The 21,181-nt window shown below is 45.5% G+C and overlaps 1 protein-coding gene across 1 annotated transcript in view; it reads left to right on the forward strand.

Moving 5' to 3' along the window:
• The window catches only part of LOC138246436 (B-cell receptor CD22-like), a 338,718-nt gene that overhangs the window by 204,278 nt on the left and 113,259 nt on the right, over window positions 1–21,181 (forward strand). Inside the window, exon 6 of the mRNA XM_069201047.1 lies at window positions 8,957–9,214. Within this exon, the coding sequence (XP_069057148.1) occupies window positions 8,957–9,214 (258 nt within the window). The remainder of the gene's footprint in view (window positions 1–8,956; window positions 9,215–21,181) is intronic.

Below are 21,181 nucleotides of genomic sequence, written 5' to 3' on the forward strand. Positions count from 1 at the left end.
CTCCTGGCGTTGCGTCCAACCCAGAAGTGAGTTCCTAAACCAGCCCATCCAGGCCCCTGACCTTTATAGTATTTACTAACGCCCAGGAGTCTTTTCTAGAAAAAGACCCCCTCCTTTACAAATTGTGCAATCGGCAGTACCTTGTTCACCCTTCGAGACGTCTCCTCAGAACGGGCCAAGTTCCCAGGAGAGGGCTCCAAGGTGAAGTTTGCATTCCTTCTTGAGTACAGGCGCATCCCCCTGTTGTTCTAACTGATAGCTCGTGGAATGTAAATAGCGCCCTTCGTATCAGGCAGATGGAGCGAAGTTGAGCAGAAAAACACCCCACCCTGTAGCTTGCCGAAGCTCGTGGAAAAACACAGAACAGTGCCTTACGCACAGACTCGACAAAATGGAGTCGTGAACCCAAAATGGAAGCGAAGGCCAATGGAAGCAGAGGCCAATGGTCCACACCCTACACCACTGTTTACCTTACACGTATTGCATGTAGCAATACAAATGAATATTAAGCTGCCCAACATTTTTAGTAGGGCATAATTTACACTGGCCATATGTCAAAATTCATATTCCCCCAAACAAGTGAGATTCCATGCTAAGCAAGATTACTCAAATTGTAGGTCATCAGAGATGTAGACAGGTTAATAACAGTTGACACCCGAAAGGAGTCACTCCTGGGGTTAAGAGTGTGCAGGATGAACAACCCAAGACTAAACAAGTTATCCCCTGCATGGAACCAGAATAGCCATTCCCAGATTGCTCAGAAGGAAAGTGGTAGACCTTTCAGAAGAAGGTCACATTGCATGGTGCGCACAAAGAAGTTACTTCAAGAGAATAAGATCCCTGGGGATATTTACTGTGAGAAATTAGGCTGTTGGTTAATTAGGGTGTTAGTCCTGGTCAAGCAACTGCCACAATCCCTAGCAGGCTGAACCATAAAAAGTCACTAAATTAACCTGTGCTTAACCCTCTGGCAGCTTGGCACAAAAAACAATCAGGCTTAACTTAGAGGAAATGTGTAAAATATTTATGCAGAGCACGAACAGTAATAAAGCGAAAAGACACCAAAAGAAAAACCCCGCACCAATTTGGAAAAAAGCTCAAGCATTAGGGCAGACTACTGAGTTTCTGGCAGGCTCCAGGCAGCAAAGCAGTCCTTTCAGGTGCAGCAAAGCACTCTTGTGGCACACACAGCAGACCAGAACAGCATGCAGTCATCTTAAAATCCTTCCCGAGGTCCAGAAAGAGAACTGAAGAGTGGGTTCAGTGGTCCTATTTCTCTACCTTGTACCTTTCTTTGAAGTAGGAAGTTTCTAGAGGGTTTTTTTCAGTTCTTATAATTTCCTGACTCCCCAGGCCTGGCTCCAAGTTGGCTGCAGAGACAATGCAGAGATGATGAGCACTTTGTGTGAAGGCAAAACACAGCCCATTTAGATTCAAGTGGGACTGTGTCTAGCCCCCCCATCCTATCAGCAGATGGCCCCTTCAAGCACACGTCATCCCTCTATTGTCCGACTCTCTGGGTGAACTCACAAAGTCCTAAGTGTCAGCTTCACCTAGTCATGTAACTAAGAACCAGCTGAATGCACCAAATGGCAGAAGGCAGGAAAATGGCAACTTTCTACAAATAAAAAGAGCAGATGATTGCTGGAATGCTGAACAAATCACATTCACCCCCAGTCACAGATCTGGATTAAATCTATCATTTTTTTGTCCTGGCTATCCCATTCAAGTTTGCACCCAGCGATATGCAAATCAGTTCATCATTTGTTTTTCTTGCTTTTATCACCCTAAGTGGGAAGGGTATGCCCAGACATGGGTCCCGTGCTCACTGTTCCACTGGATTGAAGCTGCCTGGCTTATGAAGGGTGACACTGAAATCAGACCCAGGATGCTTGTTTCTGGCTCAGGGAAGACCTGACCTTACAATTTGGGCTGCACTGTTCCCATGGGGAGCAAGGTCGAGACTGATTTGCATATAGTTGGGTCCAAACTGGCATTGTGTGGTGAGCAAAAAAAAATGGTCAATTAAACCCAGATCTGTGACCGGTGGTGAATGTTTTGTTCAGCATTCTGTTCATCATTTGTTCTTTTAACTTTCTAAAAGTGGCATTTTCAAAATTGTAATTTAAAATCAGACTATCATTAAAGAGGATTTTTAATTACAGCTTCTCAGACACCAAACATTAAATGCTCATTTGTACCCCAATCAAAAGTTAGCACTTATTAAATGTAAAAGGCAACCCAACATTATTCCATGGGATAGGTAGGCCTCGCAGCAGTGAAAAACTAGTTAAGCTGATTTTTTTCTAACACATGTAAAACTTTTAAAAGTGCATGTCCAGCATTATAATTACAGTGCACCTTGCCCTGTGGGCTTCCTAGGGCCTACCTTAGGGGTGACATATAAAATGAAAGGGGAGTTTAAGGCTTGGCAAGGGGACTGTATTACCAAGTCAAATTGGCAGTTTAAACCTGAATGCAGGCTGCAAAGGTAGGGTAGGGGCATGCTTTAAGGGGGTACCTAAGTGGGTGAGACAATAGTTGCTACAGGCCCACTAGTAGCATTTAATTACAGGCCCCAGGTATACCTTATACCACTCTACAAGGGGTTTATAAGTAAATTTGATAGGTCAAACTATTGTAAGCCAATCCTACCATGTTTAATGACGAGAGCACAAGCATTTTAGCACTGGTTAGCAGTGGTAAAGAACACAGACTCCTAAGGTCAGCAAAATAAACTCCGGGAAAATGGAGGGGAAAAACTGCAAAATGTTTGAGGGTGAGCTAGCAGAGACAGCTAGGTCCAAATATAACCTGTGAGATGAGACCATCATGACATGCAGTTTGTGTCAGACTATTGGGAAGGTACCCCAACTGGAGCAGCTCTGCATGTCTAACCTCCCAGATGCTGCGTTTTGAAAGCTAGCATCAGACTTCTGTGGGCCCCTAGATTGGTCAACAATTCCCAGGTATAATTGACAAATTCTTGTTATTCCCCTTACTATGCTAAGTTGCATAAGCATCTGCTTCAGTCTCATTACTGCTATTAGATGAGATGTTTGCAACAGATTGAAACCCAGTGGTATTGAAGACGCACAGTGATCCTTCTTAGGGGACGGGTTTCAACAGTTATTAGGTTAAGCATAGAACAGCCTCACTCCTCTGGCTGCAAGCAATTACCATGGCCAAATGCAGTGCAGCAAGCAAAATATAAGCCAATTTCAGTTGGACAAGCCACCTATCAGTTCTGCAGATACATAGTTCCTTGGTGAGGTCCTCTGTAGAGCTAGACATTGGAAGAAAAAGGCAGGCCAATGTGGCACAGATGGAGACAGACCCCCCAAGCGGTACATAACATGACATCAACATGCAGATACAGTCAAAGTGAACAAAAAGGCGACAAGACCAACTAAATTTTGTTCCCGGAGACCTGGTTCTGGTGCAACAGTAGCAAGACCGAAAATATGATTCTCCACTATATCAAACTCCAATCAAGGTGACGCAAATCAAGGGCACCATGGTTGCTGCACTGTATTGCCACCATTCCACCACCTAAAATACCTCATACTTCACAAGTTTTAGCTCTCCAGTAATAGAGGAACTCAAAAAGGAGAGAGACAACGACACCATGACAAAGAGGCCAGTGGCAACAGTCTAAGAATTAGTGGTGGAAATAAGGAGGAAATATGGAGGGTCATTCTGACCCCCGCCCGCCTGGCGGGAACCGCCAAATGGCCGCTCCGCGGTCAGAAGACCGCGGAGGCCATTCTGGCTTTCCCGCTGGGCCGGCGGGTGACCGCCAAAAGGGCGCCCGCCGGCCCAGCGGGAAAGGCTGAGCTACAATGAAGCCGGCTCCAAATGGAGCCGGCGGAGTAGCTTGGGTGCGACGGTGCAGTAGCACCCGTCGCGATTTTCACTGTTTGCTTGGCAGACAGTGAAAATCCTGCTGGGGCCCTGTTAGGGGGCCTCACGAAACCCGTTCCCGCCAGCCTGGTTCTGGCGGTGAAAACCGCCAGAAACAGGCTGGCGGGAAGGGGGTCGGAATCCCCATGGCTGGAGGATTCCCCCAGCCGGGGGAAATCCAGCGCAAAAGCGACGGACCCGGCTGGGCGACCGCGGCTGTGATACAAGAATACAAGATGAAGCACCGCCAGCCTGTTGGCGGTGCTTCATCCGGCCTCCACCCTGGCAGTCATAGACCGCCAGGGTTGGAATGAGGCCCATGATGATGGTATGCAGCCAAGCAATCAGACTGCCTCATAGCTTCAGGAGCCCATGACAACTGACAAGGTGTAATTAATCATGGGATTCAACAACACTGAAACTTGATGATTTTGCTTAGCTTTCCTGTTGGTAAGCGCAGTGTGTCCCAACATGCTGCCAGCTCCCTCATTTGCTGCAGCCATCGGGGGGGGGGTTCAGGTGGTGCTCTTTTTTTCTCACTAGTAAGAGGAGGCTTAGGGAAGGGTTGGACACTCTGAATATATCAGAAGTAGCTCTACAAGAGCAGCAGGGGAGCAAATAGAAGTTCTAGCTGGGAACAGAGCAGCACGTTCCTTTGATGCCATGAACCCTTAAAACTACATAGTTCCAATAAAATGGAAGGGAAAACATGTTCCCAGCATTAGCAGTAGAAGTAGAAGTGTAAAGCAGGATCCTTCTAGCTAAAACAATGAACACAAGAAAGTTAATTCAAAAATCAGATTTGTTTCCATCTTACAAGGACTCAAAGAGAGAAGAACTACAGAAGCAGAGATCAACTCCCCAAGGATGGAATGAACAAAAGATCTACATTCAACATGAAAATAAACAACAACATGAGCATTTACTACTTACCACAGGAAGTATTTAATCAGGCATGGTGAGAACAACATACTCCTATTGGCAGGACAAAGGAAGAAAAGGGCGGTAAGCCATCTAAACACTTTAAGTATAATTTAAGTATTAGTTGTAATGTGTCTGCCACAAACAGAACTGTCTGCAGTGAGACCAGAAAACACACATAATGATTGTGCTCGTCTGCTGAGCTAATTCTTTGCTGGTGAGATGAGGCCACTGCAAGTAGAGAAGCTCTGAGTATGCCTAAAGTATAAACTGATGCCCGCAGATGAGGTGATACACAAGAGAGAGTTGTGGTCTGTATGCCCCTGGATGCTCAGTTTACTGTTGGGTTTGCCACATAAAGGCAGGGCCGGTTCTAGGGCGGTACAACCGGTGCCATCGCACCTGGTAATGAGTTCAGGTGGGGGCACTTTGTTAGCAAGTATATTGTGGTTTTAAATGCACCTGCTTGTCCATACCTTGCCCCAGCAATTTGCAGGCAACAATAAAAATGTCAAGATAGTTCTAGTGATTTAATGTTCTTCCTGGATAGAGATCGGAGTTTTGTCTAGTGGAAGTTGTGACTCGTTGAGGAGAGGGTTAATATGCCTGCTGCAAAGAGTGTGTACCATGCAGATCACAAAGTGCATATACTGTAAATAGATCAGTGGATTACTGCTTTTGCCAGAGAGTTCCTTTTGTTAGTTAAAGTCCTAATATAGAAAGGATAGCTATTACTTCCCATTAAAGAGCTGCATGCAAACTGCAAGTTGTAGCTGAGAGGTTGATACATTTATAAATAAGTGGATTTTGCCAGATAACGAAAATTGTCTTGCTGCCATCTAGGCAATATCTATTTGTTAATCTCCAGTGGATGAGTAAACCTATTATAGACATGTCTGCCTGCAAACAAAAGGTTTGATTTCCCACAAAGCTGACTCAGTCTTTCCTTATCTGAACACTGCAAAAAGGGTTCATGTGTGTAGAAATCAATTCTTATTATTAAAGAGAACCCTCAATCCTGCTGTCACATCATACATTTTCAGTTCTGAGTTTGTGCTTCTCCAGACCAAGCACTCTTAAACTATACTGCATATTAGTATGGATGACATGACATCTACACCTTGTAGTCCCCTCTCTTATGTAACATTTCGTTTACACTGATTTACACATGTATGATTAATTTTGTCTGTGCTATGACACCCTACACTGATACGAGTGGTGCTATAAAACTAATGAAATGCATCTGAGAGAGTGATTATGGAGACTTGAGAGGCACTGCTGGGGGAATCCGTGGCAGAGGTGGTCATTGGGGTACACTTACAAACATTGTCGCACAGGGCACCAACAGCACTAAAGCAGGCCCTGCATAGAGGCCCTGCTAAAAAATGGGTCTGTATTCTGGACTGCACATCCACCTCTCAAGCATGATTGGTAGCACAGGGTGGCGTTGTGTGTGCCTCATTTGCCAGGCATTTGTATTGTTGCTCTCCGTAGCGAGATACTTCATTCAAAAACTTCCGCCAAAGAACTTTTTAATACCATACAAAGGCTAGCAAAAATGCCAGAAACTAATAGCAATAGTGGTGGTCAATAATTCTGCAATACTTTAGCTAAGTTATTTCAATATAAAGTGAAGGAAGATTATGACTCTTGATGATTAACAAGATTGCAACTGCTACTGCTTCACCCATCATGGCAGATCAACAGACCTTGGCAGTCTTTGAAAAAATCTCCTTGCTAAGTACTGAGCAAGTATCCAACATAATCCTAACCACCAAATCCTGATCTCCATTAGATCCTTCCCCTCCAAAAATTGTCAGTCTTCGCCCGCACATACTGGGGTCCCAACTGGACATGATTTTTAATGAAATAATTATTACTGCCTATTTCCCGCAGAACTGAAAAAAATACTTCTATCTACCTTTACTAACAAAAAAAAAAAAATATGGGCTGGAACAGCTAGAGCCCAGTTATTTTAGGCCCATTTCAAGGATACATTTTCCAGCTAAATTAATGGAGAAAGTGATGAACTTACATCTTTTATAGACTATCATGGTCCGGTAGACCCTTCTCAGTAAGGGTTTGTATTTGCTCACAGTACTGAGACCGCACTAGAGGAATTGAAATCTATTCCAGGTCATGGTGGTGAGACTGCCTTGATTCTTTTGGACCTCTCAACAGCTTTTCATACGGTCAGTCATGTTATCCTGATTGACCGACTCATTGAGTTGGTGATCATTAGGGTCGCCCTTAACCTGATAAAATATTTTCTCTCTAAGAGAGAGCAGCATGTTGCGCTAGGTGAGTTTGTCTCTGATCAGTTTTGCTTGTCTTGCGGGGTGCTTCAAGGTTCATCATTGAGCCCAACTTTGTTTTATCTATATGTCACTCCTCTAGCCAGGCTAATTAAATCTTTTGGGTTCTCAGTAGTGTCTTATGCCGATGACACACAGATTGTGGTATCAATCTCCAGCAATCCTGGGGACACAGGTTTAAAATTCAGCACATGCATGTCTCAGGTAAATGAATGATGAAGTAAAATTGCTTGGAGTTAGATTTTGGTAAAACTGAGGTCCTAATTCTGGGCACTGACACCTCCTTTTGGTCCCCTAGTTGGTGGCCTCATGAAATGGGAACTCTTCCTGTACCAAATCAGAAAGCGCAGAACCTTGGGATTATTGACAATATGTTTAACCTTGAAGATCAGGTGAATTCCCTTAAGTCAGCAATCCTTTTTACTTTAAAAATAATCAGAAAAATGTGCCCGCTTGTTCCCCAAGACATGCAGGTCTGTTGTTGTGTTGCTTATTTTATCCAGGTTGGATTATGTTAATGCTCTTTATGTGGGTCTTCAGAAAAGGCTGATCCACAAACTTCAGTTGTTAAAGAATGCAGCAGCTTGACTTTTGACGGGCATTCCTAAACATCCATTCTGTGAAGCAAGCTCTCACTAGATTGCATTGGCTTTCCGTCAGGAAGAGGTTAGAATTTAAGGCCCTTTGCATAGCATTCAAGGCCTTATATAAAATAGTTCAAGCTCCCTTGAGGACAGATGCATTTGGTATACCCCTTCCATGACTCACGGATCCTCTGATGCAAAGAATCTTGTGCTGCCAACGTTCAAAAGAGCGTTGTGAGGAGGTAGACTTTTTTCCTTCTGGCGATAAAGCTGCGGAACTCCCTTCCGTAGCCTTAAAGAACCACTCTGATCTTTCTTTTAGGAAATCCCTTAAGACCTGGCTTTTTAAGAAATTGAGTAGTATTACTTTTGGCTCCTTTGTTCGGTGCAGTAGTAGCACCAAAACGCACCCGGGCTTTTAAGCGCTTTATAAAATTAAAATCAAACCAAAATCACTACAACGCGCTAGTATGTTTTGAGTTCCTTTTCACATTTCATCATACTGTCTCTGCGTTTGAAAACCTGCCAACGATGGGCAATTCAAAGCTTTGAGACATTTATAAACGAGTGGATTTTGCCAGATAAAGAAAGTTGCCTTGCTGCCATATAGGCACTACCTATTGTTTAATCTTCAGTTGATTAATAAACCTATTTTAGACATGCCTGCCTGCAAAGCAAAAGGTTTGAATTCCCACAGGGCTGACTCAGACTTTCTTCGGTTCAGATGCTTAATCAAGCATCATCATTGCACTTACTCATTTATGTGACAATTCACGTATCCATCTATGCGTCCATTTTCAGATTCATCCAACTTTTGACTCCTCTCGTTCATTCACTCTCTGGTCTTTACAACCAAACAAGCAAATCACCAGTCTGGGGAGAAGAGCTTCTATTGAAAATCTACTGCACTTGTCAGTATTTTCTTCAGTTTGTGTTTGTTTCAGCAAGATATTGAATTCCAATCCCGTTACGAAGAATTAAAACCTGATTGGTATTAACTATAACTGGCGGCTTATTACAATATTTTATTGCACCTACGATTTGTCATTTAATTGTTCAATGCTACAGCTTCAGGCTTGGAAGCTTGGTGTGCTGCTTTGGTTGACTTTGATGGCTTTGCAAGGGATTATCTGCTCAAAAAACATCCATTGACCTCTTGCAGGTTCATAAATCCTTGGAACCGTTTGGCTCTCTATTTGGTCAAAGAACATACAGTTATATTGTGTTTTCTAGATGCTCCCAAAGAAGTTCAAGTAATTGTGAAACCCAATCCCGTTGAAGGAGCTCCTCTCACAATAGCATGCCGGGTTAGCAGCAGTAACCCTCCAGTCACCAGATACACCTGGTACAAAGATGGCCTCCTAATGAACGTGAATTCATCTGCATTGAATTGGACGAAGGTTACATCTGAGAATTCTGGGCGTTATCACTGCATGGCTCACAATACCCTTGGGAACTCGTCCTCGTCACCTGCCAATGTCTCTGTGCATTGTGAGTATGTGCAATTAATATGTTTAGTGTGTTTAGAGCACTTTGTCTTTATTAACCCATGTTGTCTTCACTTTCACTATCACATTCACCTAGGTGGCAGCTTTATTCATTTCTTTCTTGTGCTTTAAGTTTCGTGAAATTCAATGTGAAACAACGGATTTTGAAGGCCTTAAACGCATAACTTCTCAGAATTAACTCAATGAGTGATTATGCATAAACATATTTCAAGGAGTTCTTGCAAGCACTTTTACTAATAACATTAGCACGCTACTGAAAATATAAGCACATTTTAATGTTATCACCTCCCTGGGCATACAGGTGTTCCTTACATCACTTCTCAAACCACTTACAGAATTGACTGTGTGAAGAACAACCACGATACATATTTAAAGTAATCGATACAATATGCTTTCTTGAATACTCTTGGTAATAGCATGAATTCATCAACTCAATAGAACAACTATGCCTTCATCAGTGTTTGCTCTTGAAAGACCACCATAGTCGTTATTTACTAACACAACATTGTAAAAGGAGCATCGTAACATAAAGAAGAAAGAAAACGTCGAGATACTAATAACAAAGAGTTAAAAATACGATGTGGCATTTTTCCATGTTGCCTTTTTGTCATTATCAAACAGTTCTAGTTGTTCTTGACATCTTCATCAATGTCAGTGTCTTGAAAATTCAGCTGTCTTGGAGTGTGCTCCCAGAAGCGGCCTTTGGTATTCCATGCTTTCTATGACCCGCGTCCTGAAACTGCTCATGGGTGGTGCATTCAGCAGATGACGTTGGGTTTAAGTGAAGACCATGGACGTCATTTAGGGGTCTCCAGGGGTCACCCCCTTTTTGTCCCTTGCGACCCCTGGTACTGCCTCTGTGACCCTTGGCCTCGCCTTTGTGACCCCTGGCCTCAAAGGTGGCAAAATCAGTGCCAGGGACACAGGTGCAGCTCCTCCTTATGGACGCTGGGGCTCCACTGCCATCAGGTTTTTTGTTACACTAATAGTGAATAATATATTATTAATTATTCCTGAAATAATATTATTCACTATTACTATTATTAATATTCACTATTAGTGAAATAATATATAGCTGGAATATGACCCTCCTGGGTAGCTGTAGTAAGTATAAAAACACTTTTACATGTATGTTGTGTTCATACTTGCGGTAGAGAGTCTGCTTATGTTTAGGGGACCGTATGTATGAGTGGATGTGTGTTTGTGTCAGCATGTGTGAGTGAAAGTAAAGATGACATGACGTGTGTTGTCACTTCCCCTACACCTGACATTTTGGTGGATAGACGTCCATGGTGAAGAGCAGAAATACCTACAGGTTTAGGCCTCTGTTGGTAGAATGTTTAGTTTCCAGTTCTCCCCGGAGTAGCTGCGGATATGTGTCCAGGAAACTGGCCCAACCAAAAAAGTCCCATAAGAAGCTCATTTCTGAAAGTCTTCTCTTCTTGAATTTTGTATCTGTTGTGTGATCACTAAGGTACACGAAGAGTGAAAAAACGTGGAAAACATGCAGAGTAAGACCCAGGCTTTTGCTAAGACCGGCATGTGCTTCTAACACCATGTTCTGTTGTTTCTCCTTTTACATCTCTGTATGTGAGTGGAGCTTGAGTCTTGTTCTCGGAGAAGAATACTATCATGGTTGGATATTGCACTATAAAATGTCCAGATTATTTTGCTGAGTAAAATAGGTCAAAGTGACATGTTATGTTAGGGAAAGTTTTTTTTTTTTTTTTTTTTTTTTTACCTGGTTAGTATTCACTGGATGTGTTGATTCATTTACGCGCAGTAGAGCTGTGTAAAACTCTAAGCACGAGGAGAGGTTGCTAGCAAATACAGTAGACTAAGAAGTACAATTCCCAAGCTTGCTGTGGTATTTTTCATTTATCCTAAACTGAGGTGATAGAGCGTAGGTATAACTGATTCTACCTTCTTGTGGCAATCTCCACTTTGAAATGTCATAACTGATGCAATAACAATTATATTGTATTAGGCTATTTGCATAAGCATACTCAAAGAACAAGTTACTTACCTCCAGTAGCGTTCTTTCTGGTGAATACTCTATTCAACCACAGATTCCTCAACTACAAAAATACTACATGTCAGACTGGACCTGCAAGACTTTTCAGTATTGTCCCAGCACACTGATAGGTGGCAATGTGCGGCTTTGGGTCAACTTCGCTGTGCTCCAGAAGTGATGAATGAAATCACATATAGGTGCTGTTCAAGTGCGCTAAAATCACTTTCTTTCTAGACATTGTCAGCGTCATCAGAATAGGAGCCCAAAGACCAGTTGTTCATACCAGTGTGAAGATCTCTAAATTATGACCTTTTTAGATAGAAAAAGAGTCCATTCCAAAGATCGGGAGGTATGAGTATGGATGTCATTTGCAAGTCACCATTTGTTGTTAGCTAGAGTATACACCAGAAAGAGAAGAGAGTTACTGAGGGTAAGTCACTTGTTTTTCTGATGGATACTTCTAAGCTCAGAATCCTCAACTTCGTAACAAATACAGTAGTGGGTCTGTGGAATGACACAATTATTCCAAAGGACCGAAGAGCCCAAATGCCCTTCCCATCAGGCCTGGCTGTCACATTAGTTGTGCTGTTTGAACATGTGCACCTATTCTCCTGTAGCAACCAGACAAATATCAAGGACAGGCGCACCACGTGCCACTTCAGTAGTAGCATTTTGGCTTTAGCGGAGTGAGTCCATAATGGCGGAAAGGGCTGCTTCTTGAACAAAACAGCAGTTCTTAATGCACAGGACTATCCATCTGGCTAACATCCTCATCTGCCTAAGAGAACCCTACAAACAACCGATCATTCACCTAATTGTCTTTGGTGCCATTGATGTAAAAGTTGAGCACTTTTTGGGGATCCGAACAATGGAGTCTCTCCTCCTCTTTTGAGGGGTGAGGTGTAGCAAAGAATGTTATGAGTGTAATATATGAGCTTACATGAAAGGGAGTCAGAAACTTAGGTAAAAAGTCTGCTCTAGTCCATAGCACCAATTTATCTTGAAAGAAGGTGGTGTAAGGCGGCTGGACTGCAAGAGTTGAAGATCACCCATGCGATGAGCTGAAGTGATCATGAGAAGGAAAACTGTTTTCAGAATTAGGGGACATCTATTTATTGGTTTGAATGGGGTACACATAAGAAAAGTGAGGATCAATTTAAGGACTCACTGAGGTATCACAAATGACTTTGAGAAAAACATGGACCAAACCTTTGAGGAAATACTTCACAATAGATGATTTTTACAAAGGCAGCTGGACCAGTAACTGCAAAAAGGGTGAAAGGGTAAACAGGCAACCTTTAGGGATGCCTGCTGCAAGGCTGTCCTGGGTGAAAGACAAAACAAACAATAACGCATGTGACAGTTGTGATCTGAATGGGGTCTGCGTTACATGTGCCACTCCAAGCCCAAACTTGTCCCTTTATCCGGCATAAACAGATTTTGTAGAATGAAGCCTGACTGACAAGATGACATCCACTACTTTGGAAGGTAGATATAATGAAGTTAATTGTTTCTACTCAACATCCATGCATGTAGGTGTAGATTGCAGTGGCCCAGATGCAAGACCCTACCTTGCCGCTGCAACTGAAAATCCTCTGGAAATGGCATCCTGATTGGATGACATATGCTTATGCCTGAAATTTTGGGTTGCACACTTTCCTACCCCAATGCGGTGTCATGAGGAAGAATTAGGCCTGGTCATACCTGATCTTCTTTAGAACTCAGGGCAGGAGAGGTAGTAGCCACTGTATGTGGAATGTGGCACCAAGGGAGCAGTCTTGGGAACTCCAACGCGTAGACTCTGATTATTATCAGTGGTGGGGAAGAGATCAAGCCAGGGCTTTGCCCCATTGTTGGAAACACCCTGTACCAACTCCAGAAATTCATGACCCTCCACGCATCACTGGCTGAGCTTATCTATGCTGTTATTTAAAAATCCATCTAGGTGTGCACTATCAAGGAGATGCCCTGACAGTCCGCCTGTCTCATTGATGCACAGCCTCCTGGTGCAGGGGCCAGACCCCTACTCCACCCTGCTTGTAGCAATACCACATGGCAGTAGTGCTGTCCGTGAGGACGTGGACCAGCCTCCCATTGATCGATGGCGTGAAGGCTTTCAACCATCCTCCCCTTGATGGAGCAAGAGAGATATTGCCCCTCAACAATATAACATTTATGTGGAAGTGTTTCTCTACCAAGACCAGAATCCTCTGATTGCCACATCTGTCAGATTACATTTCCAGCCCAGATGTGATAAATAGGTGGGGTAGGGAGAGAGGTTTGCTGATGGTTCAATTGTGATTGAGCAGCAGCAGCTGCAGAACTTTTGCAGTTTCCTCTGGAACCTGGATGGAATCTGGCAGTTTTTTTTGTGTTGCATCCACTGAGACTTCAGATTCCACTGCAAAGTCTGCATTTTCCATTTGGCATGGCCGATGAGCAAAATTCATGAGACAAGAAGCCTTTGAAGTCTAGGACCATTCTCTTTGAAACCCAGGACACAGAGGCTGAAACATCAGAATCATAGTCCAAATGCCCTGGACTTATTCATGTGGAGGAAAGGCCCAGAACTGTACTGTGTACAGGATGGTTCCAATGATATGGATCCTCACCGAAGGAGTCACATACGTATGTGGTAGGTTTATCTTAAACTGCAGTGATGTGATGAGTCATCATCACATGGAGGTGTTCTGTGAATGTCCAAGAAGAACTGACCTTCAAAGGCCAGTCCTGGAGTTGGTGGAAGGCTGGTACCCAGGTGTTAGAAATGGGGTCTCTAGTTGGCAGAGATATACACATTTGTTCAAATAGGGACCACAATCCTAGTCAGGGTAAGTTGTACACAATCAAAGTTATCCTGTGCCCAACCTCCGGTAGCTTGACAGTGAGTAGTCAGGCTTAAATTAGAAGGCAATGTGTGAAGTATTTGTGCAATAAATCATACAGTAACACAGTGAAAACACCACAAACATACACCACAATGGTTTAAAAAAATATCTGATATTTATCTGATTAAATTAAGGTCAAAGCGATAAAGATTTAATAAGCACAAGTTGAGATATCACTTTTGTAATATTAAAAAGAGTCTTAAGTATTAGAAATCAACAGTTCTCTTGTTTGCACAAAGTACCTGTTTTGCTTTAAAATTACCACGCACAGAGACCGCATAGGAAGAGATGCATTGAAAAATAAGGTGTGCGTCGGATTTTCTGATGTGGCACAGATGATGTGCTGTTCTTTCCAAGCTGCAAGGGGCTTTGCTTTGATTGCCAGCGCAGAGACTTGGTTACTCACTCCGATGTTGGGATCTTTGAATGCACAAGAATGATATAGGGAAAATCCTGGGCATGCAGGAATAAGTCCACAGGCATTGCATCGATCCGGAAGGCGATGCATTGAATTCTCTATCGCAGCAGGCGCTGCTTCGATTCCTCACTCAGGAAGATAGACTGCATTGTTCCAGCTTCGCTGTGCTTTGATCCTGTAGAGCTGTGCATCAAATTTCCTATTACATTGCAGGCGCTGCATCGATCTTTGCTTGTAAAGTCTGGCTGCGTTGTTCTGGTTCGGCTGTTCCGTGATTTCCTCGTCACAGGGCAGGTTATGCATCATTTTCCGGCAGGCTGTGCATCGATTTTCGGCGCACACGCAGTTTCCTTGAAGACTGTTTTTGGCCCTGAGACTTCAGAAAACAGGAGGCAAGCTCAATCCAAGCCCTTGGAGAGCACTTCTCCAAAGTCAAAGGACAGCAGGGCAACAGTAGGGCAGTCCGTCATAGTAAATCACTCCAGATGAGTCCTTTGGGCAGCCAGGGAGTTCCTCTTGATAGGTTGCTGGTTCAGGTCCAGAAGTGTCTGAGTTGGTGGGGTCAGAGACCCAGTATATATAACCAAAAATTACTTTAAAGTGGGGTAGACATCAAAGAGTGTTTTTGAAGTGCACAAGGTCCCCTTTCATTACAGGTCTGTCTGCCAGTGTTCCAGTAGGGGGTTTGGCCGTCCATTGTGTGAGGGCAGGCCACTAGCCTTTGAAATGTAGGTGTCGGCCCTCAACCTCCCAGCCCAGAAAGACCCATTCAGTATGCAGATGAGTGCAGGTGTGACTGATTACCCTGTGTTTGTGGTTGTCTGGGTGACATGCACAAGGGACCTGTCAACCAGCTCAGCACAGACTCATATTGGAGACCGGCTGTAAGGCACAGATAGATTTTAAGTGCAGAGACATGCTCGCTTTCTGAAAGTGGCATTTCTAAAATAGTAATGTAAAATCCAATCTCACCGATAAGCAGGATTTTCTATTACCATTCTGGCCATACTAAATATGACCTGGTTATACCACTCACAGTATATGAGGGTAGCCCTAATGCTATCCTATGAAAGGAGCAGGCCTCACAGTGGTGGAAAGCCAATTGAGGAGTTTTCCGCTACAAGGACATATAAAATACACAGGTACATGTCCTACCTACATAGCACCCTGCCATCTGGGTTACCTAGGGCCAACCTTAGGGGGGACTTATATGTAAAAAAAGGGGGGGTTTAGGGCTTGCCAAGTGGAAGTGGTAGTGAAACTGCACACACAGATTTTGCAATGGCAGGCCTGGGACATGGTTAAGCAGCTACTTATGTGGGTGGCACAATCAGTGCTGCATGCCAACTAGTAGCATTTAATTTACAGATCCTGGGCACATGTAGTGCACTTTACTGGGGCCTTACAAGTAAATGAAATATGCCAGTTGGGTATGAGCCAATGTTACCATGTTTTTGGGGAGAGAGCACATGTACTTAAGCACTGGTTAGCAGTCCTAAAGCCAGCAAAATGAGGTCAGAAAAAGAAGTGGAAGAAGGCAAAATGTTTAGGAGTGATCCTGCTGAGGCACCATTTCCAACACCTGGTCTCTGAAAATGGGCAGTGATCACTGCCATCAACATTGCAAACACCTATTCGACAATGGAGAGGAGAAAGAAGAGCACAAAAAATGAAAATGCTCACCTGGAACCACAGGTAGCCTCATTGGGCTTGCAGGAGAAGGAACTAGAAAAAATCTTCCTGGGTATCAGGTGGCATCGTACACTCTGCCAGGTCCAGGGCACCTGGAACATGGATCAGTGAGAGCTTCTTGAATTTGTCTTTCCTGCAGGAAGGAATTGAGTGGTTAAAGGCCAAGAATGTGACTATGAGTCTTTCTTTTTTTGGCATGATCAAATATCTTGGGTAGCACACCACTCCTTTACCTCCTGCAATAGAATTGACAAATTGTCCTCCAAGAGCCTCTCAAATGATGGTAGAAGATGTGGTGGAATAGAAATGAATGACAGTGAATAGCCTCAATAGACTGTCTGTAGCACACACCTGTCAGATGTAATCATGTTTCTCCCACAGAGAAAATGTCTTATCCTGCCTGTCATGGCTGGGCATTTTCCACTATCGACAAACTAAAGTAGTTTGGAGGATTCTACCGTAAGGGCTGGTAACCGGGTGGGTTGTTATCCCTGCGGGTCTGGGTGTTGCGTAACGGATTCCCAACTCCAAACAGACTGGGGCAGCCACTGTTGGAAAGGTGGGCAAAATTGCTGTTGATACTGCCTTACGGATGTGGAAAAACTGAGTGAGTCTGCATTAGCTCTGCTTTCTTTAAAGCGCATAAGGGTGGAGGCTGCTTTCTCCCAGAAGGTGATCCCTATCAAATGGCATGTCCATGAATGATGCCTGAACATTATCCACAAAGCCTGTGGATTCTATCTGTGTGGTGCTACTAAAGTGCTACTCTAGGAGCAACTTCTCTGCCTAAACAGTCAATTGTATCTAGGCCCAACTGGATGATGTACCTAGCAGCACTCTGGCCATCTTGAATCATCTGTGACAAATTAGTGTGAATTCCTCTGAGTCTGCTAGAAAGGTTTTAGTGACACAAGGCATTGGAGCCCCTTCCTAGTAAGCATCTGGCATTGACGAAAAGAAGGGCGAAGCTAGTTAAAGAAAACATTCACTTCCCTAATGCCTCAATTCACTTTGATTTTCTGTCTGGGGAGGGGTGGAGGGTGGTCAGAGAAGAATTGGTGCTACCATGCATGTAGAAGCAGGTTGTACCTGAATCTCTGGAGTGGGGTGCTGTGAGTCTGTGTAGATGTACCCCCTATCTGTTTACTGGTGGGCAAGAGCAGGGATTGGTCCAAGTGCCCATGAGGGTGTCTGTTAGGGCCTCATTGAAGGGCTCTGATGAGGATAGTTTGGCCTGTAAAACTTTCTCAAGGGTTTTGATGTTTGTGAGAAATGGGGTCTCTAGTTGGCAGTCGGATTGCACCCTGTCCAAGTCGGGACCCTTACTCTAGTAAGGATAAAGGAGATACCCACTCAGATAACCCCTGCTCACCCCCTTGGTAGCTTGGCATGAGCAGTCAGGTTTATCTCAGAAGCAATGTGTAAAGCATTTGTACATAAAACACAGTAATAAGTGAAAATACTACAAAAGGACACCACACCAGTTTTAGAGAAATAGCCAATATTTATCTGGGCAAAACAAGACCAAAACTATAAGAATCCAACATACAGTAATAAAGATATGAATTTTGTAAGATTTATCTTAAAAATACAGTTCCTTGAAGTCGATAGCTCCACCTGGGGCTATCCCGGCATCGTGATCAACAAAACCAACAGTTCAGGCCAGCCGCGGCGTCGCGGGCCAGCTATGTTGTTGGGAAGACCCCTACACAGTACCTTGGATTTGCAGGGTGTAGTGAACCTCGCAGAGAGTTCCAGAGAGCGGTGTTTCTGGCGTTGCAGTGTCTGTTCTGGAGTCATCGGATCCTTGAAGTCACACACACTGCTGATAGAACTCCAGGCTGATGAATTCAGGAGCTGTGGCATGGATGGCGTTGGGGCTGCGGTGCGAAGTGGGGCGGGACAATGCGACGTGTGGTGTCCACAGGTCACGGTGCAGGCAGAAGCTCAGTGACAGCGTCCAGCGGTGTCAATGAGACCAGGGCTGCGGTGTGAAGCGGGGTGGTGCGACGAGTGGTGGCACCAGGACACGGTGCAAGCAGCAGCCTCATAGTTGCTGAAGCACTGTTGGTAGGCCCAAGCCAGTGGTGCATTACGGGATGGTGCTTCGTGACCCTCGCAAGCGGTGTCCACAGTCCACGGTGCAGGCAGGATGCCTGGTAATGACACTGGAGTCGATGATGATGATGATGGTGTCGATGGACCAGAGGTGCAGGACAGTGCTTTGTGCTCCTCACGAGCGGTGTCCTCAGGCCACTGTGCAGGCAGTGGCACCAATGTCAGTGCGGGGCCAACAGGACGCCGTGAGAGCAGCGGCTCGGTGAAGTCATTCGATGACTGTGTCGGTGTTGGCTGGTCACAGTGCAGCCCAGAGGCGTTGTTGGCGGCGTTGCAGTGGTTTCTCCTCTTGAACAGCACAAAACACACAACTCAAAGTGTTGCAGGTTGAGGAAACTGAAGTCTTTGGTGTCCTTGAGACTTCCAACAGGCAGCAATCTCTACTCCAAGCCTTTGGAGAACTTTCTCAAGCAGAACACACAGTAAAGTTCACCTGTTGCACTCTTTTTCAGGCAGAAGCAGCAACTGTAGGCCAGTCCAGCAAAGCAACACAGCCAAGGGACAGTACTCCTCCTCCAGCTCTTCAGCCCTTCTCCTTGGCAGAGGTTCCTCTTGATTCCAGAAAGATTCTAAAAGTCTGGGGTTTTGGGTCTTCTTCTTTCTTTTGGCAAACTTTAAAGCAAAGTCTCAAGTATTTGCAGGATCCTTCCTTGTCCGGGCCAATCAGTCAATCAATCAGTAATTTGTTAAGTGCGCTACTCACCCGGCAGGGTCTCAAGGCGCTTGGGGGGGGGGAGGTTGCTACTGCTTGACGAGCCAGGTCTTGAGGTGCTTCCTGAACGTCAGGAGGTCCTGGGTCATATGTAGGCTGATGGGGAGGGAGTTCCAGGTTTTGGCGGCAAGGTGGGAGAAGGATCTGCCACCGGTTGTTGTACGGTGTATGCGGGGGGTGGTTATAAGGGCGAGGTTGGCAGAGCAGAGCCAACCTCGCCCTTATAACCACCCCCCGCATACACCGTACCACAACCGGCGGCAGATGTACCCAGAGCTGACATGTCAGAGATGTGCCAGAGCTGGCATGTCGGGACGTGGAAGTTGAGACGCTCGTTGAGATAGGCCGGTCCGGTGTCGTGGAGAGCTTTGGGAGCGTGGATTAGGAGTTTGAAGATGATCCTTCTGTTGACGGGTAGCCAGTGGAGGTCTCTGAGGTGGGCTGAGATGTGTTTGTGGCAAGGGAGGTTGAGGATGAGTCATGCTGAGGTGTTCTGGATGCGCTGGAGTTTCTTCTGGAGCTTGGCCATTGTTCCAGCATAGAGGGCATTGCCGTAGTCCAGTCTGCTGCTGACGAGGGCGTGGGTGACCGTTCTTCGGATTTCCATGGGAATCCATCTGAAGGTCTTGCGAAGCATTCAAAGGGTATTGATGCATGAGGGCGAGATGGCATTGACTTGCTCGGTCACAGAGAAAGGGAAGAGTCCAGTATGAAGCCGAGGTTGTGTGTGTGGGTGGTGGGCGTTGAGGCTGACCCCAGAGTGGCAGGCAACCAGGAGTCGTCCCATGCTGATCTGTTGGGACCGAAGATGATGATCTCGGTCTTCTCCAAATTCAGCTTGAGGCGGCTTGCTTTCCATCAGTTGGCGATGGCGTGGAGTCCGGTGTGGTGGTTGTTCTTAGCGGTTGAGGGGTCCTTCGTGAGAGAGATGATGAGCTGAGTGTCGTCTGCATAGGAGACGAGGTTGAGGCCTTGGGATTGGAAGAGGTTGGTGAGTGGAGTCATGTAGACATTGAAGAGGGTGGGGCTGAGTGAGGATCCCTGGGGAACTCCGTAGATGGTCTTGGTGGCCTTAGACAGGAACGGGGGGAGGTGGACTCTTTGGGTTCTTCCAGACAGGAAGGAGGTGAGCCAGTCCAGGGCTCTGTGGCGAATTCCAGCGTCGAAGAGGCATTTGAGAAGGGTGTGGTCACAGATGGTATCGAAAGCTGCGGAAAGGTCAAGGAAGATGAGGGCAGCGGTTTCACCTTTGTCGAACCTGCCCATGACGTGGTAGGTGTAGGCGAAAAGCGGGCTCCCGTGCTGTGAGTCTTGCAGAATCCGGACTGGGAGACGTTGAGTATGTCGCTGTCCTCCAGGAAGCGGGAAAGTTGGTTGTTGACTATCTTCTTAATGACCTTCACAAGGAAGGGGAGTAGGGAGATAGGTCTGTAGTTTTTGAGGTCTTCGGGGTCAGCTTTGGGCTTTTGAGCAAGTCGTTGACTTCAGCGTGTTTCCAGCTCTCCAGGAAGATGGCGGTCTCGAAGGAGCTGCTGATGATGGTCCGGACCTGGGGAATGATGATTTGGCTGGCTTCATTGAAGACGTGATAAGGGCAGGGCTCAGCGGGAGAGCCGGAGTAGATGGTGTTCATGGTCTTGGTGGTTTCCTCATCGTTGGTGGGGGTCCAGGCGCTCGGTACGTTGGTGCGGCAGGGTCCGAAGGGGTCGACCTTGGCAGTGGTGGTGGTGGGGGACGGAGGTGCAAGCTTCCATGGATGTCTGTGATCTTGCGGTGAAAGGTGGTGGTGAGGGAGTCACAGAGGTCTTGCGAGTGGGGTGGGTTGGCGGAGCAGGACTTGGGGTTGGTGAGTTCCTTGATGATGCTGAATAGCTCCTTGCTGTTGTGCACGTTGTTGTGAATTTGTTCTTTGTAGAAATATCTTTTGGTGGTCCGGATGAGCTGGTGGTGATTGTGGATGGCTGATTTGAGGGCGGCGTAGTTGCTTTCTGATTGTTCTTGGCGCAAGATCTTCTCGGCTTTCCGGCATTCTCGTTTGGAGGCCTGAAGGTCTGCAGTGAACCAGGGAGCTTTCTTGTTGGCGCGGGTGTTGGTGGTTTTCTTGAGTG

Source organism: Pleurodeles waltl, chromosome 7, assembly GCF_031143425.1.
Source record: "Pleurodeles waltl isolate 20211129_DDA chromosome 7, aPleWal1.hap1.20221129, whole genome shotgun sequence".
NCBI lineage: Eukaryota > Metazoa > Chordata > Amphibia > Caudata > Salamandridae > Pleurodeles > Pleurodeles waltl.